This window comes from Carassius gibelio, chromosome B22 (assembly GCF_023724105.1).
Source record: "Carassius gibelio isolate Cgi1373 ecotype wild population from Czech Republic chromosome B22, carGib1.2-hapl.c, whole genome shotgun sequence".
Classification (NCBI taxonomy): domain Eukaryota; kingdom Metazoa; phylum Chordata; class Actinopteri; order Cypriniformes; family Cyprinidae; genus Carassius; species Carassius gibelio.
The window spans coordinates 1949488-1970309 of NC_068417.1; the positions used below are offsets into that span (position 1 = coordinate 1949488).

The following is a 20822-nucleotide window of genomic DNA, read 5'->3' on the forward strand; positions in this document are numbered from 1 at the left end:
GCCACTGACAGATTTTGAGTGATGCCACCAGTGTTTGAACACACACAGAAAACAATAAATATGAATTTTAAAGACAGTGCTTCTTCTCCAGTGTGCTGACGCTTAATGTTGGTGGTTACTGCTTGAAGAACAAGATTTATTAAAACTAACTCATGATCTGCTCACATGTAAAGGCACTTCGCTCTTAAGCATGTGTTTTTAATTAAAATGCAGCCTTTTGTGACCACAATAACTCATATCACAATGTCAAGCATATTTAGATTAACTGTGCAGTCCTGATAAGTGTAAAATATTTTCAAATCTATGAAACTGTGGTGGGTCACTAGACTCTGGATAATTAATGAGATAAACTTAAAATACTTACTTCAGCTTTTCCAGTCTACACTGTACATTTTCAAACAGAGTCAAAAAGATCTTCATTCCTGGGTTTCCTAGTTTATTCTCACTCAGATCCAGCTCTGTCAGAATTGAAGGGTTTGAATTTAGAGCTGCAGCCAGAACATGACAACCTCCTTCTGTGATACAGTTGTTCTTCAGACTGCAGAAAGAGAAAACACTTCAGTTTTAATCTGAATATTTACTAGTATGTTTTAGTGACAGCTGACAAATACTGGTGATGATGATGATGTTACCAAAGTCAAAAATAAAAGAAATATTTTCAATCAGCAATCTCTCATACAAAACACACAAAAAACATCCAGCAGCAAGAATTTAAAAATGTTCTTGTAACACTGAAAAAAATGTCAATTTGTTGAGTGTACAGTGTTTATGCTGCAGTAGAGCAGCAATCTGATTCACTCGTGCAGAACATTGAGATCTAGACTTAAAAAATAAAATAAAAAACATTTAAACACTTAAACATTTGCATTCAGAAATGCCTCCAATATAGTGACAAGACCTCCCATTATAAATCATGTGAATGTATAATGTCCTCACCCGAAATAGTGGAAAAAGAAAGCAGTACCAACTGAGAAGACTTTCTGTGCACTCACTAAACAGATCAGTGCGCTCTTTTAAAACATGTTTTCTGCACAGAGCATGGTTTGCAGAATCCTCCAGCAAAGCAAGATCAGTCATGACACTAAAGCTACATTTCAAATGACTTCCCAGCTGCACGCCAAAAAAAAGGCATACCTTATTATTTTTGTCTTGTTTTAGTTTAAATAATCAAGATGCATTTACTATATAAGCAAAATATATTTAGTCTTGTTTCCTGGGGAGATAAACAAGACTAAATATCTCATCTAAATTGAACTATTAATTTATAAATGTAGTATTTGCAATTAAAGGACACAGGAAAGACGCAGCAGCACTTTCTTTTTGTAGTATTTCCATTCTAGCACTAGATTCTCTGCTTAAGCATGCTCAGAGTTGTGCTTATATTTACACACATTCCTATGTTAAAGTACAAGTTGGAAGATCCCACACTTTGCATGAAACTATTCTTAAGCACTCATCACACACACATCTGTGAATATGCACTGTTGATAAATGAGGCCCTGGAATGTAGAGATAACCACGAAAAGAACTTAAATTACACTTTTAGTTTTAATCGTACAGATAAGATCAATACATTAATTGAATGTGTAAAGGGTCTACTTTTTTGGATACAGACATAATAACAACAAAAACTTTGTGAACTTATAAAATAAAGATAACAATCAAGGCGTGCTGTCTGCAGCCTTTGTCTGTGCTGATCTTAATTTACAAACACATCATTAAAATGAACTGTAACTCAGTGAATACTCAACGAAGAGACATGAGAGAGATATCTATAGAAAGCTTGACGTTACTACTTTTAAACTAAACAAGTGCTGCCGAAAACAGATATTCTGTGATAAAGTAATCCATATAAAAACAATGCAATGTCTGTTTTTCATCTCTCCCTTCATTATATCTAATGTGACCACGCCCCCACGCTGAACGCGCTATTCAGATTCGGACCCACTTTATATTAAGTGGCCTTAACTACTACGTACTTACATTTTAATTAATAATTTAGTACAAAGTACTTATTGTGTACATACATGTTTTTACAATGTACTTATATATTTTTTTTAAATGACATGTAATTACATCTGTATTTCATTTCTGTAATTACATTTATAATTACACTGTTGACCCATACTTTACACCTTAACCCACCCTTAAACTTACCCATACCTCCAACCCTCTCCCTAACCTTACCCCTATCCCACCTCAACAGCAGCAAAAGTGTTTTACAAAACAATATGAACACAATAATTACATTGTATTGAAATGGATTTCCTCAGAAAATAAGAATGAAGCACTAGCAGAGATCATAAACATTAGTAAGTCTCTTTTTATATATATATATATATATATATATATATATATATATATATGAATAAAAATATATATATATATATATATATATATATATATATATATATATATATATATATATATATATATATATATATATATATATTTATATTGTACTAGTTTTCACATGTGTAAACATTTTACTAGTTGGTCTTTTTCCAAAGACTTTTTCCAAACTATAATTCCTGACTAAATGTATAATCAAGTGAAATATTATGAAGTTTCAATAACAATATACAATACCATTCAAAAGCTTGATGTAAATAATATAAATTTAACAAATAATGATAACTTTAACAAATGTAAAAACAATGCTGTTCTTTCAATTTATTCCCCCTAAAAAAACCTGAAAAATATTCTCAGCTAGATTCTCTGCTGAAGCATGCCCAGAGTTGTTATTCTCAACATTAATAAAATAATAATAATAATAATAATAATAACAGTTATTTATTTTTATTTTTTTGTAGAAAATAAGATTGTTAAAATGATTTCTGAAGGATTGTGTGACTGGAGTAATGATGCAAAAAAATTTGTTTGAAAGTCAGCTTTGATTGTTCCTAATAAACTGTTTAACTGCTCCCCCAAGTGGATATTAAATTATGTTGTAGGATAGTTTAATATATTCTAAATAAACTACAAACATATAATTATATAGATTTATTTTGTCCTCACATTCTTTCTTGTAACTCCTCCCTCTCAGTAACACAGCTGACTGAAAGGCTCATTATGCAGCTCATTATATAGGCCTTTGTCTTCTCAGGTGTAAATCACAATGATATTCATGATAGTTGACGCCTACTCGCATATGACTTTTACCAACAAAAAGTGTCTTAGAAAATTTAAATCAATATATGGTTTTCTGTGAGTGAGTAAACAAGATGATTTTCACATAATTTAGAAAGAAAAATTCTAGGCTACAAGCTCCAGTTCTCAAAAGTCCCGGGAACCATTGTTCTTTATGTGTTTTATGGCCTTATTCAAGTGATTTAACATTTCTAGTTTTTCACTAACCACACATAACATTTTTCTCAAAAATACAATAATGTACATAAATGCATTTCACATATTATTAAAGCCCAGTTTGTGCTGATTACAGTGAGATTAGACTTTACCCATTTAGATATTTAAAAGAAACTGAAAAAAGCACAAATGTCAGGGCATGACAAAACTTCTCCATGCCCCAAAAATACCCTTAGACTCCAGAGGGTTAAAGCCTGCAAATCTTCAAATTTTAAATTAACAAAAAAATAATAATTGTCACAAAATTTACCTCAGTATCTCTAATTTGCAGTTTATATTCTCCATGCCAGTGCAGAGTAGCTTCACTCCTGAATCCTGCAGATTATTATTGTTCATGTTCAGCTCTTTCAGATTGGTATCTGATCCAAGAACTGAAGCCAGAGCTGGACAGCTTTTGTCTGTTAAGCCACAATCATTTAGCCTACAAGAGAAATAAATGAAATCACAGAGTTAGATGCATGTAATACATTCGTTAAATAGAAAAAAATAATTTATACCAATACACTGCATATATATTAGAATTGTATTAATTAAAATTGATTCAAATAAAACTTAATAAAATATGTAAATGTATAATATGTTTATATAATTAATGGCAATGAGTTATATATTTAAAAGTGCTGCTATATTATCTGGATGAGTGTCTTTAGGTGGAGAATCTGGAGGTTAATCATTTATGCATTGAGGTTATGCAAGAGTACATCTCCTTTATAGCAGAAGTTGTAGAAATTGAACTGAATATTGAGTATAAACAACTAAGGAACAATGTGTTTTATAATAACATGATGTGCTTCTTCTGTAGCTAACTAAACAGCTTGTTTTGCTGAAAAGAAATATTTTTACATAAAACCCATGTGAATCTAATAAAACAGCATTGCATTGCAATGGACTGCAGTTTTTAAAGAAAAGTTCAATAAATTGTTTTGACTTTACCCTAAAAGAGATATATACTTATAACTATGGGTGGGGGGGGAAATGATACGGTATAGTATCGCAATGTTTTCCGCAGCAATACAGATCTTTTAGTAAACTATTTGGTAGAATTATAAAATTAATTTCTTCACAATCAACTAGATGCTAGGGTTGAGGTTTTTTTTCTGGTGAAGTCAGCTGGGTCACCTTCTGAAATAAAGATGATGTCATCGCGGAAAGTTATCAGATGGAGATGTATAGCACTGCGTGAGGCAAATGGTGGTCACACCAGATACTGACTGGTTTTCGGACACCCCCTCGAACCATCAATACAGTAAACTGCACATATTAGAGTGGCCTTTTATAGTGGTGAGCCTAAAGCCCCTTTAACAATGAACATTGGACCCAGTAAATTGTCGGGTCGCCTTCTGTTTGAACGCAAACACATCCCGGGACTGATCCAGGGTTAGGGATCTAGTAACATTGCCGGGTTCAGTCCCGGAACGAGCTCTGTGTGAACAAAAGTCAGAACTAATGCTGTAAAGGGTGTGTCGTAGTGATGACGCATGATATCAGGTGACTCTTTTACCAGGTGTTTTGAAGGCAGATCAATGTTCGATACAAAAAAAATGTGCAAATTGTAATGAAGCAGAGATCAGTTAGTTCGCCATCTTAAGTGAAAGTTAACCTGCCTAGCGTTTTCGACTCGTACATTACACGTCACACCCTGATGTCACATGTCTTTAAGGGACCTTTAGGGGTTGTGTGTGAACGCACGCATATATTCCGGGTAATCACTGGTAGTGTGAAAGTGCAAAATCTAGCGACCCGGAAACAATTGCCGGGAAACATTACCCGTGTATTTGCCGGAATCAGAGTGTTAAAGGGGCTAAAGGCTAATCATGCTGTCAAATCAGCATCTTGATATGCCACACCTGTTAGGTGGATGGATTATTTCAGCAAATAGAAAGAGAAGTGCTCACTAACACAGATTAAGACAGATTTGTGAACAATATTTGAGAGAAATAGGTATTTTGTGTACATAGAAAAAGTCTTAGCTCTTTGAATTCAACTCATGAAAAATTGGGGTGAAAACAAAAGTGTTGCATTTATAATTTTAATTCAGTTTAGCTATGCACCAACATCTGCAAATAATCGAAGAGAAAAATGGCAAAAAAATCTTGCTCCTGTTTGCAGTAGCGCTACTTTGCATAACATGGTATATATATGTGATCTGATAATAATAATAACTTTTGTAGGACTATAATTATTTAGATAGTCCAAAAAAATTTAAATGAATAAATCCAACAACTTATAACTGATTCTGTTACTGTGAAGAGGATAAAAAAGTATTTATTGATATTTAATATTAAGGTAACAGTTTACAATAAGCTTCAATTAATGTTTAACACAAACAAACAATGAACAATACATTACAGTATTTATTAGTCTTTCTTAAATTTATTTAATGAGAATACAGTTGTTCATTGTTAGTTCATGTTTATAAAGAGTGCATTAACTGTTAACTAGCACAACTGTTGATTTTAATAATGAATTAGTAAACGTTGAAATTAATATGAAAGGGTTATTTCAGGCAAAAATTTAAATGATAAAAAAACACTGTACACTGTACGTCAACAGTCACAGCAGTCGCGCTCACAATAGACCCTGAAGAGATGACAATGCTGAATAAAGTCATAATTTTTGTTATTTTTGGACCAAAATCTGTTTTCGATGCTTCAACAAATTTGACCCTATGATGTAACATGGACTTTGATGATGTTTTATTACCTTTCTCGACTTGGGCGGTATATCGTATTTATACATTTTCAATGGAGGCAATTTCTCATTTTTGGCTGAACTAACCCTTGAACTAAGATTAATAAATTCTTAGATTGCAAACTAAAGTACCTTATTGTGAACCTTATTGTAATGTTACCAATATTAACATAAATTCTGTCCAGGTTTATTGTGCTGTTTTCAGGAAAAGTGTGGTTATTTTATTAGTTTGTGTTTTTTTTTATTCAGTATCTTTAAAATTGAGTTAAATTTAAAAAGTCTTACAAAATAAATGTCTATTATTTCATAAATTAATAAATAATCATTACAAAGCATTTTTGGGTTTTGAGTTTTCGGTTTCTGTTTCAGCCAAGAATTTTCATTTCGGTGCATTCCTAGATGTAAGACTAAATGTTTAATTTAATTTAATTTTAACAGTAATTTACTTTCAAGAACTGACATATCACAATATAAATATCGCAATATAATCTCAGAATATCTCGATAAATTGACACAAGTATCGTGATGATATCGTATCGTGAGGCCTCTAGTAATTGCCACCCCTACTTATAACTGGTGTATGGTTAATTATCACTATAAATCGTGGTGTCCAAGCTTGCTATGTATCAGTGTAGATTCATGTAATTTTAAGATGAGAACAAAACATGACAAGATATATTAAATAACTTACAGAGCTCTTTTGCAGGTTTTGATGACTGCTGATAATCTAATGAGACACTCATCTGATTTCTTGAATTTCTGAAGCTCAAACTCCTCCAGCTCCTCCTCTGATGTCAACAACACAAAGACCAAAGCAGACCACTGGGCAGGTGAAAGATCAGCAGATGAGAGACTTCCTTTGCTAAGGTGGGTTTGAATGTCTTTCACCAGAGTTTGGTCGTTCAGTTCATTCAGACAGTAGAACAGATTGATGGATCTCTCTGGAGACAGATTAGACATTAATTTCTGCTTGATGTACTGAACTATTTCCTCTTTGGTCTGCTCATTTCTATTTTTCTGTGTCAACAGACCCTGTAAGAGTCTCTGATTGGACTGGAGTGACAAACCAAGGAGGAAGCGAAGAAAAAGATCCAGGTGTCCATTATCACTCTCTAGTGCCTTGTCCACTGCAGTCTTGAGCAAATCAATCATGGTTTTTTGGGGGTGGAGTGACAGTCTGAGAACGGATTGAAGGAAATGGTACAAATAAACACTGACACTCTCAACCTCCTTGACCACTGTAGAGTCTTGATCAAACACACATTTCTCGTTGATGTCTTGAAACAGATGTGCATAAAGGGCTGCAATAAACTCTTGAATGCTCAAGTGAACGAAGCAGTACATGGTACCAAGAGTGATCCCTGTTTCCTCCTTAAAGATCTGGGTACACATGCCTGAGTACACTGATGCCTTACAGACGTCAATACCACAGGCTTCCAGATCTGTGTCATAGAAGATCACATTGTTTCTTTCCAGCTGATCAAATGCCAGTTTCCCCAGTGAAAAGATGGCATCTTTATCCCAGGAAACATCTGGTGTATATTCTCCATCATACTTTTGTCTGCTCTGCTGGATCTGAAATCTGAGGAAGTGTGTGTACATTTGTGTCAGAGTCTTAGGAGTTTCTTCAGTATTTGACTCCTGCAGTGTTTTGGAGACATCATCAGCCTGATTGTTTTTCACAACATTATTTCTTTTCTCCTCTAAAATGTTCTGGAGAACAGTGGCTGAAATCCAGCAGAAGACTGGGATGTGGCACATGATAAAGAGACTCTTTGATTGTTTAACATGATCAATGATTTCTTTGGCCTGATTCTCATCCGTGAATCTTTTTCTGAAGTACTCCTCCTTTTGTGCATCATTGAATCCTCGTATCTCTGTCAGCCGGTCGATACACTCAGGAGGAATCTTACTGGCAGCTGCTGGTCTGCTGGTGATCCAGATGAGAGCAGAAGGAAGCAGATTTCCCTTGATGAGGTTCGTCAGGAGAACATCCAGAGAGACTGGTGATGAAACATCAGACCACGTCTCATTATCCTTAAAGTTTACAGGAAGACGACATTCATCCAATCCATCAAGAATGAACAAGACTTTGAATTGATTTCTTCTTGTAAGGTTCAGTCCTTTTATCTCTGGGAAAAACTGAGTTATAAGGTCCATCAAACTTAGTTTTTCTTGCTCCTTTAAGTTCATCTCTCTGAATGGAAGAGGAAATATGAAGCTGATATCTTGATTTTCTTTTCCTTCAGCCCAATCCAGAACAAACTTCTGCACAGAGACTGATTTTCCGATGCCAGCAACTCCTTTTGTCAGTACAGTTCTGATCTGCTTGTCTTGTTCAGGTGCTTCAAACAAATGTTTGCACTCAACCTGTATCTCCTGAGATTCATGACGTCTGGAAGCAACTTCAATCTGTCTCACCTCATGTTCAGTATTGACCTGTTCACTACAACCCTGAGTGATATAGAGATCTGTGTAGATGTTCTTCAGAAGTGTAGAGTCACCTTGCTTTGCAATTCCTTCAAACACACATTGATACTTCTTCTTTAGGCTACACTTTAGCTGATGAATGAAGAACAGTTCATCTAAACAGAATCAAAAATACAGATATTGTTTAATCTTATTTTCTCTTCTACATTTATAAGTAACAATCTGACAGATGATCACGAGTCTCTTACTTTCTAGAGTATCAGCAGCTTCATCTTGCTTCATCTCTCTCAGGAAGTAGAGCGTGAGATCAAGAGCTGCTTCTTTCATACTGCATCTGTTCTCATTAAAGTCCTTCACAAAGTATTGCATGTCCTCTTTTTGTAATATTTTCTTAAAATTTTCTAGTTCTTTCTTTAGAAATGTCATTATTTTGCTCTCAAGATCCTACAAAGAAAGAAAAGAATGAATGAGAGAAACAAATCCTTAATTTTTATCAAAATTATTTATTCAGTAATTAAAAATATTCATAAAAAATCAATTTGAGACAAACATTACTTTGTTGTAAATACAAAAAAATAGGCTTTCGTTCTTATTTTATGGGTTCTTAAAAAGAAACTTTTGAAATAAAAGTTCTGTCACTCTTATTCAATAACATATTTGTTTATTATAATTGTTAAATGTTCTTGAAAATGTGTTTTATTACCTGGAAGATCTGCAGGAGACTGTCTGTAAAATTATTGTGGTTCCTGTGAGTCTGTAAATCTGGATCTAATGTTTCACACTGAAGCCTGATAGTAAATAAAATAAATCAAACTACTGCATTTTTAGGGGAAAACATATATATGTGACCAAAGTATATTTTAAAGATTTTAGCAAAGATAAAAACAATAAATAAGTCATAAATTTATGGACTTCAAATATTTTTATGATAATTATTCACTGATACACTTTTTGAAATGTTTTTAGGAAAAATATGACCAAAATATCTGGTAAACATTTTAGCAAAGAGATATACAATAAGTGATACATTTATGGACTATAGGTTTTATGATAATTATTCAGACACACTTTCTGACACAGTCTATGTTTAAACAGAAATCAGAAACACATCAAATACCGTTTGGTTCGTGATGTTGTTTCTTCACTGAATCTCGGTGGTTCTTCCTTTGACTGGTCACTCTTCACAGACACAGAGCTGGACACATGTGAGTCTGATCTTACACTAATGACACAAAGAACAAAACACTTTACTAAAGGAGCTCCTTCAGTCTCATTTAAAGAGCTTCACTGTTGAGGATGGTAATGAAGCACATTATAGACATGCATTTGTTCATCTATGACTATGGATAGATGGAAAGACATATTCATGTTTGACTCCATGATCTATTTTCATGGTTCATTTATACCTCCTTGTGTCTGCTTGTGTGATTGTGTTACTGGAAATAAGCTCCAGACTGAGTTCAATAATCAGGAAATCAGTGAGTTATTGTTTTATTTCATTCATTTCCATCACAAGCATCTTAGTTGAGAAATAAGCCAACACAACATTATAATGTCAAAGATAATAAATACCTTTTGATAGATGTTTTTTTCTCACTGAAGTTAGGTATGTCACCATGGTTAGACCGGTCACTCTTCACAGACACATGTGAGCCTGATCTTACACTAATGACACAAAGACAGAAGAGAAGCCTTTCTACAGCAATAAAAAGCATCATATGAACCTTTAAATTAATAGTCATTTTTAATGTCTGAAAATAATCTAGGACCTAAAAACCAAAATCACTAATGTGAAGTAATTCACAAAGTACATATCCAGTGCTGAAGAGTTACAATTTTGATTTCCAGTTCTCATATATTTATCATCTATTGGCTACTTTTTAAATATTTTTATGTAATTATTTATTTTTTAATTAGGAAGTTCTGAAGCTCTGCAAATCATTTGTAAATATAAAAAACAGTTTGTTAAGTTTGTGTTTTCTCCAGCAATCCTCTGAAAGTGCAGCAGTGTTTAAAATGATTGTCTGAAAACAGACTCAGTCTTACCTCTGTTTCTGTGAGAGACTCATCTTTCCTCTCTTCTCTGACAGACTGCAGATAAACTGTCATTGATCAGCACTGGCTTGAGACAACAATCTGCTGTTCAGTGTGACCTGGAGATGATGAGGTTAATGAGATCAAGAAATATGTTCAGTTAGCAGCAACAGCAACAAAACACACTATAGACGGTTTCATCGGATGCACGCGCCTGGACCTAAGTTAACTTCCGGTCTGTGTTGTGTATATCGGTCTGGCTGCTGTGCCATCTACAAACGCAGTTAAAGCCAAGGTGATGAGTAGACTGAAGTTGGGCTCAGGTGGCTGTGCTGCGGGATGTGTTTCCCATACATTTATTTATTTTTGGAGACTCGCAACAATTTTAAAACTGATCGATTTTCAAAAAGGCTTCTTTTAATAAACATGAGTAACGTAACCCTTACGAAAATTAACCATGGTTTTTTTGTAGTAACTATGGTTTAACCATGGTTTTTTTGTAGTAACTATGGTTTTACTGCAAAAACCATAGTTAAACTATGGTTCATTTTGTAGTAACCATGGTTTTTGTGTAGTTACTATGGTTTAACCATGGTTTTTGTAGTAAAACCATAGTAACTACAAAAAAACTACAAAATGAACCATGGTTTTTACAGAAAACCATGATGAACCATGGTTTTACCACAGCATTTGCAGAAGAACCAACAACGAAATGAAGAATGCTTTTACTACAGTATATATTAACTCGGGATTTAGCTTTTTTTAGTTTTAATAGAATAATTATAATTAATCTTATTATAATAGTTTGTGAAAATGAAACAATCATTAAATTTGGCAAATGTGTTTTTTTGTAAGTTGTTACAACAAAAAACATTTATAAAACAGCTTTGAATAAGTTACATTTTATTAAGTTAAAAAAAATTTAAACTAGCAATGCAAAATTACTTTTCACTGTATTTTTGATAAACTAAATGAAGACATTAAAAATCATACATATACATACATACATAGATATATACATACATAGATATATATATATTGTGACAGGTCTACTAATGAGTTTGTCTAGTCATCTATCATTTATTTTTCATACACCCAAAATGTCATTACTATTTTTCATTAAATATAAAAATTTTTAGCCTACTGAATTCTCAGCACTTGACATGTTTTATATTTGAATGTAAACATGGCAAATAAAATTAGCAATTGCAAATTGTGAGTTTTGAATTTAATCTAAGTTTTCATAAAAGTAAATAAGTTTTCATAAAATTACTAAATTAAAAGGAAAAATATGGAATCCAGGGGTAACAAAAATAAATAAGAGCCAACAATATCTGAAAGTCATCTTTTTAGATAAGACGAAAATGCAGCCATATAAGATGCATGTTTTAAAATGAACAATCATGAATGAACTAAAAAAATTATACACATTGATGTTTAAACTTCCCTGAAAATATTTCTAAATCAACTTGCAGCATGTCATTAATAAGACAAAAAAATGTAAGACCATTTTATTTAATCTCTTTATTACTTCTGGTTTATGACAGTCTTTCAACACTATACCAACATCCAAATTTAAGTGCCATTTCAACATATCTTTATATAATCCAGACATATAAAGCCAAGAAAATATTTAAAAAGCACATACACATTTCCTTACATCTTTTAACATGTGCATCTAATTGTCTTTTACCACTAGTATATAGGACTACTTGTGTTAAATAACAGTACAGTAACAAATCATTGTATAAACAGATAATTGTGTAGTTTACAATGTTTAAAACACACACACATTTCTGTTGTACACGTGCATTAAATTTTCTCATGACAAGAGTGTTGAACTGCTGGACTGGTCTATTAAATAAATAAATAAATAATTGTATGGTTTACAATGTTTAATATTCATACATGTTCATCCAGCTAGTACATTGACATCTGATTTTCTTTTAACAATGAAGGACATCAGTCACATCCATACTTGCCATTAAACTGTGTATTGTCTTTTAGCATCACAAGCACTTACAACTGCATAAACTCTACTAGTGCGAATCTCATCAACATCAATCCACTGTAGTCCAGTTTCTTTTAAAACTTCCATCTACTTATAACATAGACATCTTATTGTCTTTTATTTAACATTACTATATAGGACTACTTGTGTGTTTAATTATGGAGTACAATAGTTATGAATCATTGTGTAAACAGATTGTGTAGTTTACAAAGTTTAAAAAAGACATTTTCTCCTGACACAAGAGTGTTGAACTCATAGAACTAATCTGTTGAATAAAACTTAATTGTATGGTGTACAATGTAGCATATAGATATTTAGATATAGATATTTGATCTAATAACACAAGTGGGTAAAGCTACCTATCTGTTCAGATGCTTGTAACAACACTAAACTAAGCTTTTAGTCTGTTTCGATTGTGTTTACAATTGGGATAACATACCGCTTTTCCCTAATCTTGATGAAAACACATTTGTTTTTTAGTGATGAAACTGGAACCGCAATTGTTTCGAGACTCTCCGTTACCTCGGTCACAAAATCAATACTAAAGTTTAATTGTCTGTCTGTGAATGGCGCTTTTGTTTGTTTTTTGAGAGGACGACCCAGAATTAAAGGCATTGATGCGCAGGAACAATCACTAAATCCACAGCCACAATGACCCCTCAGCAAAACTAAATGCTGAATACGCAAAAAGCTTCCATCCTGAAGCATCGCTGTAGAATTAATGCGCTTTCGCATTTTTGTGTACGTATCAGAAGTGTACAAAATGCCATCATGTAAAAATCTTTTGAAGAACTGTAATGGACGAAGTACGATAATGTGAAATTTTCGGTTAATAGCAGCAAGTTGGCTTGGTGACAGTGGTTGAAATTTTGGAGTGCCAAAGAGATGTAGATTGTTTAAAATGAGCAGGTTTTTTACCTGTCTCATTCCCGTAAGTCTCCTGCAGTAACGGAAAACAAGACTATTTTGCTCTGTTATTGTTTGTCTAAAGATGTAACGCCAAAGGAGAAATGTGCGGCAGATCTGTTCAGGAACACACTGGGTACCATGAAAATACATCATGAGATTATGATTATTACTTTCAAATGCAAATGCTGATATACACCACAATGGACCCCATAACTTGACAGTATCAGCTAAATGTGTTAGCTGATGAACATTAAAGCTGATGTGTTCTCTGCCATATAACGGTGCAACTTGTATCACAAATTTATGTAAAGCAAGATCAGCCTTTTGTATAGCTTGCCGTGAGATGTTATTCATAAGGAGCACATGCATAGCATAAACCAAAAGCAACCAGTGGTTTAGATACTGTGAGGGCAAGACACCTTGAAGAACAGCAAAGGAGTAGTAAAGCAGCCAATTCTTAAATTCCGAAGCTTTCCAAAATCTTATCTTGTCCAATGAAGAAGGAGTACGTGTGACTTCCTTGGGGGGCTTAAGTGACAGCAACCGACTACTAATGACTTGTTTTCTTGTTCCAATATACCATGGCTTGCAGTGATATGAGCTGTCAAACCACAGGGTCATAAACTGACGAACAACACCTAATAGGACAGCATGCATGTACTCTGGGACGAAACCAGTTATGATGTTAAAAAATGGCAGAAACAGAAGTGGGGATATTCCTTTTACTCCCCTCACAGGAGAGCCTTCTTGTGAGGCCTTGACTGCATCCTCTTCCCATTGTTGGGGTTGCCTTTTTTCTACAGGGGAATCATCATAAGGGTAGGTGTTCACAAAGCCATTTCCCTTTTCTACACGCTCACCGGGGTGAAGACACCAGTCACATCCATACTTGCCATTAAACTGTGTGCTGTCTTTTAGCATTGGTCTTGCAACCGCATCACAAGCACTTACAACTGCAAAGGCTCTACTAGTGCGAATCTCATCACCATCGATCCACTGTAGTCCAGTCTCTTTTAAAACTTCCATCTCTTCAACAAATGGCTTTAAAAAGGTCTCAATGACTGGCTTTGACTTGCCAAACCATAGTGATGACAGCAGGATATGTTCTTTTCTCATAGCTGGTGGCAGCTCATTGATAGTTACTTGTATTGGCCAGAGGGAACACTGAGATGATTCAAATACGGGAATTCCATCACAATTCCACAGTAAAGTCAAATCCCACCGGCCAGTTGTTTTGTTCTGAATGTGCTCTCTCATGACGTCACCATCAAAAATGTCACGTATTGTGTCATCCCATTCCCATTCAGCTTTGTTTATTAGCTGTTGGGAGTTCTTTTTCAGACTTTCAAGGACATCTTTCAATGAGGAAGACAATGGCAAATAGATCATGAATGATCCACTTTTAAGGTTAGAGGCAATGTCAAAAGGAAGATCACAATGAGGACATTTGGTGAGTACTGTTACTTCCTTACAAATGTATCCTTTGCACGACTCACAATAAAAGTGAATTTCAAATTGATTTGTAATGGATAGAAAGTACTTATCAAATAGGTATTTTGTGGCTGGCAGAATACTTGGAAACAAGATGTGCAGTAGTGACAGGAAATCTTTCAGACCCTCTCCACTTATTTTATGACGCAGGACAAATGTGAGAATCATTAAAATAGTCTCTGCCTTTGTGACATCACTTCCTGGATATATAGGTTCATCTCCATCATCCAAGTGCAAGGGATCCTAAAAAAAAGTTAAGTATTACCATGATTAAATTGTTTTAAGCCATGTGTGCAAACTTTCATGATTTTGGATGGAACAACCTTACAAAAAGAACTTAAACTGCAATAGGGTCATTTCATGTCAAATCAACCAAATTTGAGAAACTTCCCCAGTTTAACAGTATTCTTATCGGTTATTTTTGTTATTTTATTTAAAGAAATAATTAAGAACATTAACATGGCTTTATATTTTGAAAATAAATATCTACAGCAAAAGAAACAGTAATGTTTTAACATTGTTTGGCATTTTTTGTGTTTTGTATAGACTACATAAGATAAGACACAATAAGCAAACAACAAAAACAAAAATAAAATAAATATACAATAAAACAAAGATAGAAATTAAATAAACAGTGCTTTAATTTAAGGAAGGTCTACATGCTGTTCAGTTAAGTAATATGACCTACAAAAGAAATTAATAAAGTTATCGGTAACACTTTACAATAAGGTTCATTTATTAAACATTAATTAATACATTTACTAATATGAACTAATCATGACCATGACACATAACACATAACATTTGTTACTGTATTTGTTAATATTTAATGTTAGTTAATAGAAATACAGCCGTTCATTGTTAGTTCATGTTAGTTCACAGTGCATTAACTAACGTTAACAAGGTTTTAATAAAGTTCATATTTAATCAATTATTAGTATTAGTCAATGTTGAAATTAACATTAACAAAGATTAATAAATGCTGTATAAGTGCAGTTCATGATTAGTTCATGTTAACTAATGTAGTTAACTAATCCTAACTAATGAACCTTATTGTAAAGTGTTACCAAGTTATCAAATGTAAAATAACACTTCATAGTTTATTATAGATAGATTAATGCTTATTAAAGCTAAAGTTATTCATTCAAGAGCTTGAGTGATTTTCTCTTTGCCTTTAGTTGTTTGATTCACATTAATGGCTTAATCATCAGCAGGTTTGTTAGATGCTATCACTTTAAGACGGAATGCAGATCTAATAATACACATATTTTCTCCAAACTATTAACTACCATTTAAGACTTTTATTTTGTGTGTATTTGATTGTTTAGACGCGCACACAAAACCCAAAATACAGTTTGCTTAGTTGCGGTCCGTTTCCGAGTGTGCACCGCCTTGGGAACGGGGCAACGTCTCTTGCACAGATTATGCTTTTAATAGCTCTTTTTATTATCAAACACGTCCTGCAATTTAGCAACAGCAGAGACTGCATTTTACAAAAATCACCGATTGTGCTGATTCCGACGTTAAATTTGGGTTTAGGGAGAAATGACAGCGTGCGATCACTGCAATGTGAAGGGAAGGAAGATGCACTAAACTGAATGCGGCTAGTTTTTAATAGTTTTACCTCAAATATCTTCTTATTATAATCCTAGGAAGCCGAAATCGAAAATAAAATTTGATTAATATCACAGGGCTAAAGTGTAACCAGTCGTTTGAATGTTTAGTTATCTCCATCATTGTCACTGTTAACAGAGACTTTCGCGCGAACGTTAGTTCCACCTATTTTCAGGGTTTCTGCAGGTATCTTCAAATCCAATTTAATGCTTTTTAATGTTATTTTTAACATTCTTAATGCCATACATGACCCATGACTAACCACAGATTTTATATATATACACACACATATATACACAATACTTTTTTTTTTTAATACCCATGTCCCAAATTCTGATTTGCAACCATTCAGTTTGACGATGATGCAATGATGAAACTATATCACTCTGAACTGAATTAGAAATGGCTCTGGAGACTTTAGATTATCAATAGCCAAATGCTGCTCAAATGTTGCTCGATTTTCCTACGGTATCTACACTTGTAGTGACTACAGCAGCAGCTGTTGTCATAGTTGTAGAAGTTGTTGAAGCTTATATTGTATATATTGATAATATACATTTTTCTTCAATACTATCCAGGGCTCCAGACTAACTTTTTTTTTTTACTAGGAACACTGTAGCCCCTTACTGAACATTTTTAGGAGCACAAGCAGAAAATTTAGAGGCACACCTTAAATCAATCTGCAACGCAGTTTTTCACATTTCCCCCCATTTTTACTGTATTACAAACAAATGCCTTTTACAGACATTACAATGTGCAGTTTTATTTTTAAGTTCACAGGCTCCAGACTAACATTTGAGGGCAGCAGCACCAGAGCCTAGGGCTGGGTGATATATCTGACGATATGATCATGCGCATCTAGTCAGTAAATCTGGTTCCCTGATTACCGCTAAATCGCCATCACCAGATTAACTGACTAGATGCACATGATCATATCGTCAGATATATCACCCAGCCCTACCAGAGCCACTCAGATCTACAGGCAGTATTTGGTAGCACTGGGGGGCTGAAGATAAAGCAATGAGCTTGAGTTGAGCTGTAGATCAAATTAACTTTATTATCATTCATAATGTCTTAATATTAATTCAAATCAAAACGAGTGAAAATGTAAATAAGGGAGTGGAAATAGCTAATGAATGCTCCTTTGCAGCCACTGTTACGATTGTAATTTAATGTTATTTTTAAATAAGTGTGAGTTTTCACAGTTTTTTGCCAGGGACCCCTCTGGTTGAGTTGACACGGAATGATCCAACACTTACTAGATAATGACTACAAAATAAACACTTTACTAATTTCAAATTCAAACAAACCTTAGGTGCAGTCTGAGAATTTACATCACTGCTCCACTCAGCATTTTGTGGGTCATCCACTTCCTACAATAGAAAACAACAAAACATTGCATTTTTTATTTTTAACTGCTACAGAATTGTATTCACGCTCACGGCCGTTTCACATCGCAAGCGTGAACGGCGCGTCAGCTTCACGTGAGCATAACTACATCGTCACTGCAGCTGCAGACGCAGCTGCTTTTTTACAAAACTAGAAATTTGTTTTTAGAAGCTGGTCATTTATAAACTTGATAGTCTTGAAAGTTTGTTAAGATGGGGAGGTGTACAACATTCCCATGTTAATAGTAAACAACAAAAACAACCAAGAAAACTGCTCCAATCTTGTCATTTCAGACACTTCGATATGTTTACAAGATGGCAAACTCCGCAGATAAAAACTCGGGTTTAATATATATATGTGTATATTCTGTTTGGGTGAAAGTATGGTGTGTGTGTGTGTGTGTGTATAATACATATATATATATATATATATATATATATATATACACACACACTTTCACCCAAACAGAAAAATTAAACAAGTTTTAATGAGTAAATCTTCTATAAATATATTTGATTCTTCATTTTCTTTTCTGATATTCTCCAGTTCTTGTTAAAACACACTAGACATGCTTATTCTGTGCATTTTGGGCACATTTTTGTGTGAAATCATATTTATCTTGTCAAACTATCATTCAATTTTTGGAACTCATACTTGAGAGCTCAATGTCACTGTAGCTTCAATCATATGACAGAAAGAAGCATTAATCTGAATAACTAAATTAATTAAATAGAGCAAGCTCTTGTAAACTTGATAATCTTTTTGTAATATCCTTTTGTGTTCCATTGATGATAAAAATGAACAATATGAGGTTGAATAATAGATATTTAATTTCTGGGTAAACACTTCATTCTACACACCTCAGATTCCTCATCTGAACTGTTAGTCCTCTCATGGTCAAAATAATTATTGCTTTCCTGTAAAACACAACACAGAAGTCAATAAGTCAATAACACGCAGAAAACGTGAGACAAAAATTTAAGTGAAGTGTGCAATGTCTGTACCACAAGTATGACATAATATGTAATTGCAAAAGCAAAAGTTTTATCAGTCAGACTTTCTAAAATATTCTAAAATAGTTTCTAAAATCAGATAGAAATACCAATTGTTGCTGTATGTCCTGCAGAGATTAGCTTGAATCCTAATCAAACATTATAATAAACTAAAGAGTAATATATAACTATTTTAGCTTACCTCTGGTTCAGCTTCTGGATATTCATTCACATCTTCAATCTCTGCTGAATCTGTGTATTGCTACACATCACATTACAAATTTATTCACATTAGTTATTTTTTGGCTGAGATTTTAGGACCTTTTATTTTAGACAAAAATACTCTGTGACACTTAAATCCAATAACATTTAATACTGACCTCATGTTCAGTTTCTGGAAGTACCTCAAAATTTTCTGAATTGGCTGGTTCCTAAAAAATATTGTATTACAGAAGTATTTATCTATCATGCCATTGCTTGTAAAAATGATTCAAAGACCACATACTTGACTCTTTAAAATGTACATTATAACTAACGATTAACAGGTGTTTCTGTTTATTTGCCTTAAAAGTAAATTTTACTAAAATCAAAATTACTTTTTTTAGTTTAGTAACTTCTTATATAAATTAAATCACACAAACCTGAGATTCCATTTCAGAACATATGTCGCCATGTATTGTTTGGGCATCTTTTGCCTAAATGTTTTAAGATATAAACTGATAAGTGTTTGTCCACCATCACATTGTAAAACAAGACAACTGATACTTGTGCACTGATGGAAAAAAAAAATTAAAAGCTTAAGTTAGCATGAAACTGAAGTTGCGACTGACTTCATGTGGTGCTTGACGTCTAGCTGCCTCTCTCTGGACATAACAGTTACTGGGTGAAGCTTAATTATGTTTATGGACAGGGTTTGGGAGACTTTACAAGCTCCACTCATTACATACATAAATTGGCTGTTTGATTGGATTGTGAAAACTATTTTCATTTTGAAAATAGTTTCACAAAAATAAACAAACAGATAAATTGTTTACAGTAACATTTAAAAAATGATATGATCAATTTAGATTTTTTTGCTGACTCAAGAATATAGCTCATGAAATCAACCACAAAACATTTTTATTGATTCATACACATTGTATTTTAACAACTGATGATTTCCGTGGATATCAATGTAACCTAATGCCTCTCTACATGAATTATTTACCTGCAACCTGCGCCTTTTGGTAGTTGCAGGCATCTCGGCCTCCACGTCCAAAAGATACTTCTTGTATGGGCCTCGCTGCGCCATTATCAGGTCGATTTGATTCAACAACTGTTTAACATTTTCTAAACAAATATGTAACGTTAAAGAAAGATTAGGCACAGACGTATCGCTGCTAAACGGAAAAAAGACTGTAACTCACCTTCATGTCGTCCACCCCCGTACTGGTTGGATTATGTTAGCTTGCTGATTTATGTCAACAAGACCTTGTTCCACTGCAAAGTTCCGATTTAAAAAAAAAAAAAAGTAAATTAAAACTAAGTGATGAGTAACGTTACCCGTCAATAGACGTTTTGTATGAAAATAATCAGTATATAATAATATACTGATTAATTAATATACTAATATACTATAATAATCAGAAAAATCAGTAGACAAGAGCTTGATAGCAGCCAGTACCGGGCTCACAGTTCACATTTCAAAACGAAAAGGGCGCGAAATACGTGTATACATACCACTTACTGGCGTGTATGCGATTGCGTACTCGCGTGATGTCGCGTGCGTCAGCTCAGAAGTAAACGGACGGTTACAGTACAGTTTAAATTGTGGTTCCAGTTCCAGCTTGCTTAAGCTTGGCCTTTATTCAGATTAATTTGTGGGAAAATGGATGTGCCGAATTTCCACTGCCTTT

The 20822-nt window shown here is 33.7% G+C and overlaps 2 protein-coding genes and 1 long non-coding RNA gene across 3 annotated transcripts in view; 1 reads left to right on the top strand and 2 right to left on the bottom strand.

Annotated features, from left to right (window-relative positions):
- The window catches only part of LOC127987662 (uncharacterized), a 124927-nt gene extending 117667 nt beyond the window's left edge, over positions 1–7260 (top strand). Inside the window, exon 2 of the long non-coding RNA XR_008161316.1 lies at positions 7153–7260. This is a non-coding gene — a long non-coding RNA (uncharacterized LOC127987662). The remainder of the gene's footprint in view (positions 1–7152) is intronic.
- Positions 1–20822, bottom strand: part of LOC127987560 (uncharacterized) — a 1055570-nt gene that overhangs the window by 1009886 nt on the left and 24862 nt on the right. The window contains exons 2-9 of the mRNA XM_052589928.1: positions 10534–10640; positions 10060–10152; positions 9605–9709; positions 9191–9275; positions 8736–8931; positions 6749–8642; positions 3617–3787; positions 365–538 (exon numbers count right to left, since the gene is read on the bottom strand). Coding sequence (XP_052445888.1) covers positions 365–538; positions 3617–3787; positions 6749–8642; positions 8736–8931; positions 9191–9275; positions 9605–9709; positions 10060–10152; positions 10534–10556 — 2741 coding nt within the window. The 5' untranslated portion in view covers positions 10557–10640. The remainder of the gene's footprint in view (positions 1–364; positions 539–3616; positions 3788–6748; positions 8643–8735; positions 8932–9190; positions 9276–9604; positions 9710–10059; positions 10153–10533; positions 10641–20822) is intronic.
- On the bottom strand, positions 12031–20327 carry LOC127987569 (uncharacterized). The gene is made up of 7 exons (XM_052589939.1): positions 20135–20327; positions 19569–19622; positions 19308–19358; positions 19130–19189; positions 18796–18852; positions 17857–17919; positions 12031–15175 (listed from the first exon to the last, which is right to left on the bottom strand). Exons 1-7 carry the CDS (start codon positions 20216–20218, stop codon positions 12932–12934), a joined length of 2613 nt encoding a protein of 870 aa, XP_052445899.1. The 5' UTR covers positions 20219–20327; the 3' UTR covers positions 12031–12931.

What these genes read in the sequence shown, in the direction of transcription:
- LOC127987569 (XM_052589939.1), bottom strand. Translation starts at nt 20,218, where the DNA reads ATGGCGCAGCGAGGCCCATACAAGAAGTATCTTTTGGACGTGGAGGCC. An exon ending in TTCCAGAAACTGAACATGAG is followed by an intron (nt 19,190 to 19,307) that starts GTCAGTATTAAA and finishes TGTGATGTGTAG; the next exon opens with CAATACACAGATTCAGCAGA. An exon ending in ATTCTCAGACTGCACCTAAG is followed by an intron (nt 15,176 to 17,856) that starts GTTTGTTTGAAT and finishes ACTTTTTTTTAG; the next exon opens with GATCCCTTGCACTTGGATGA.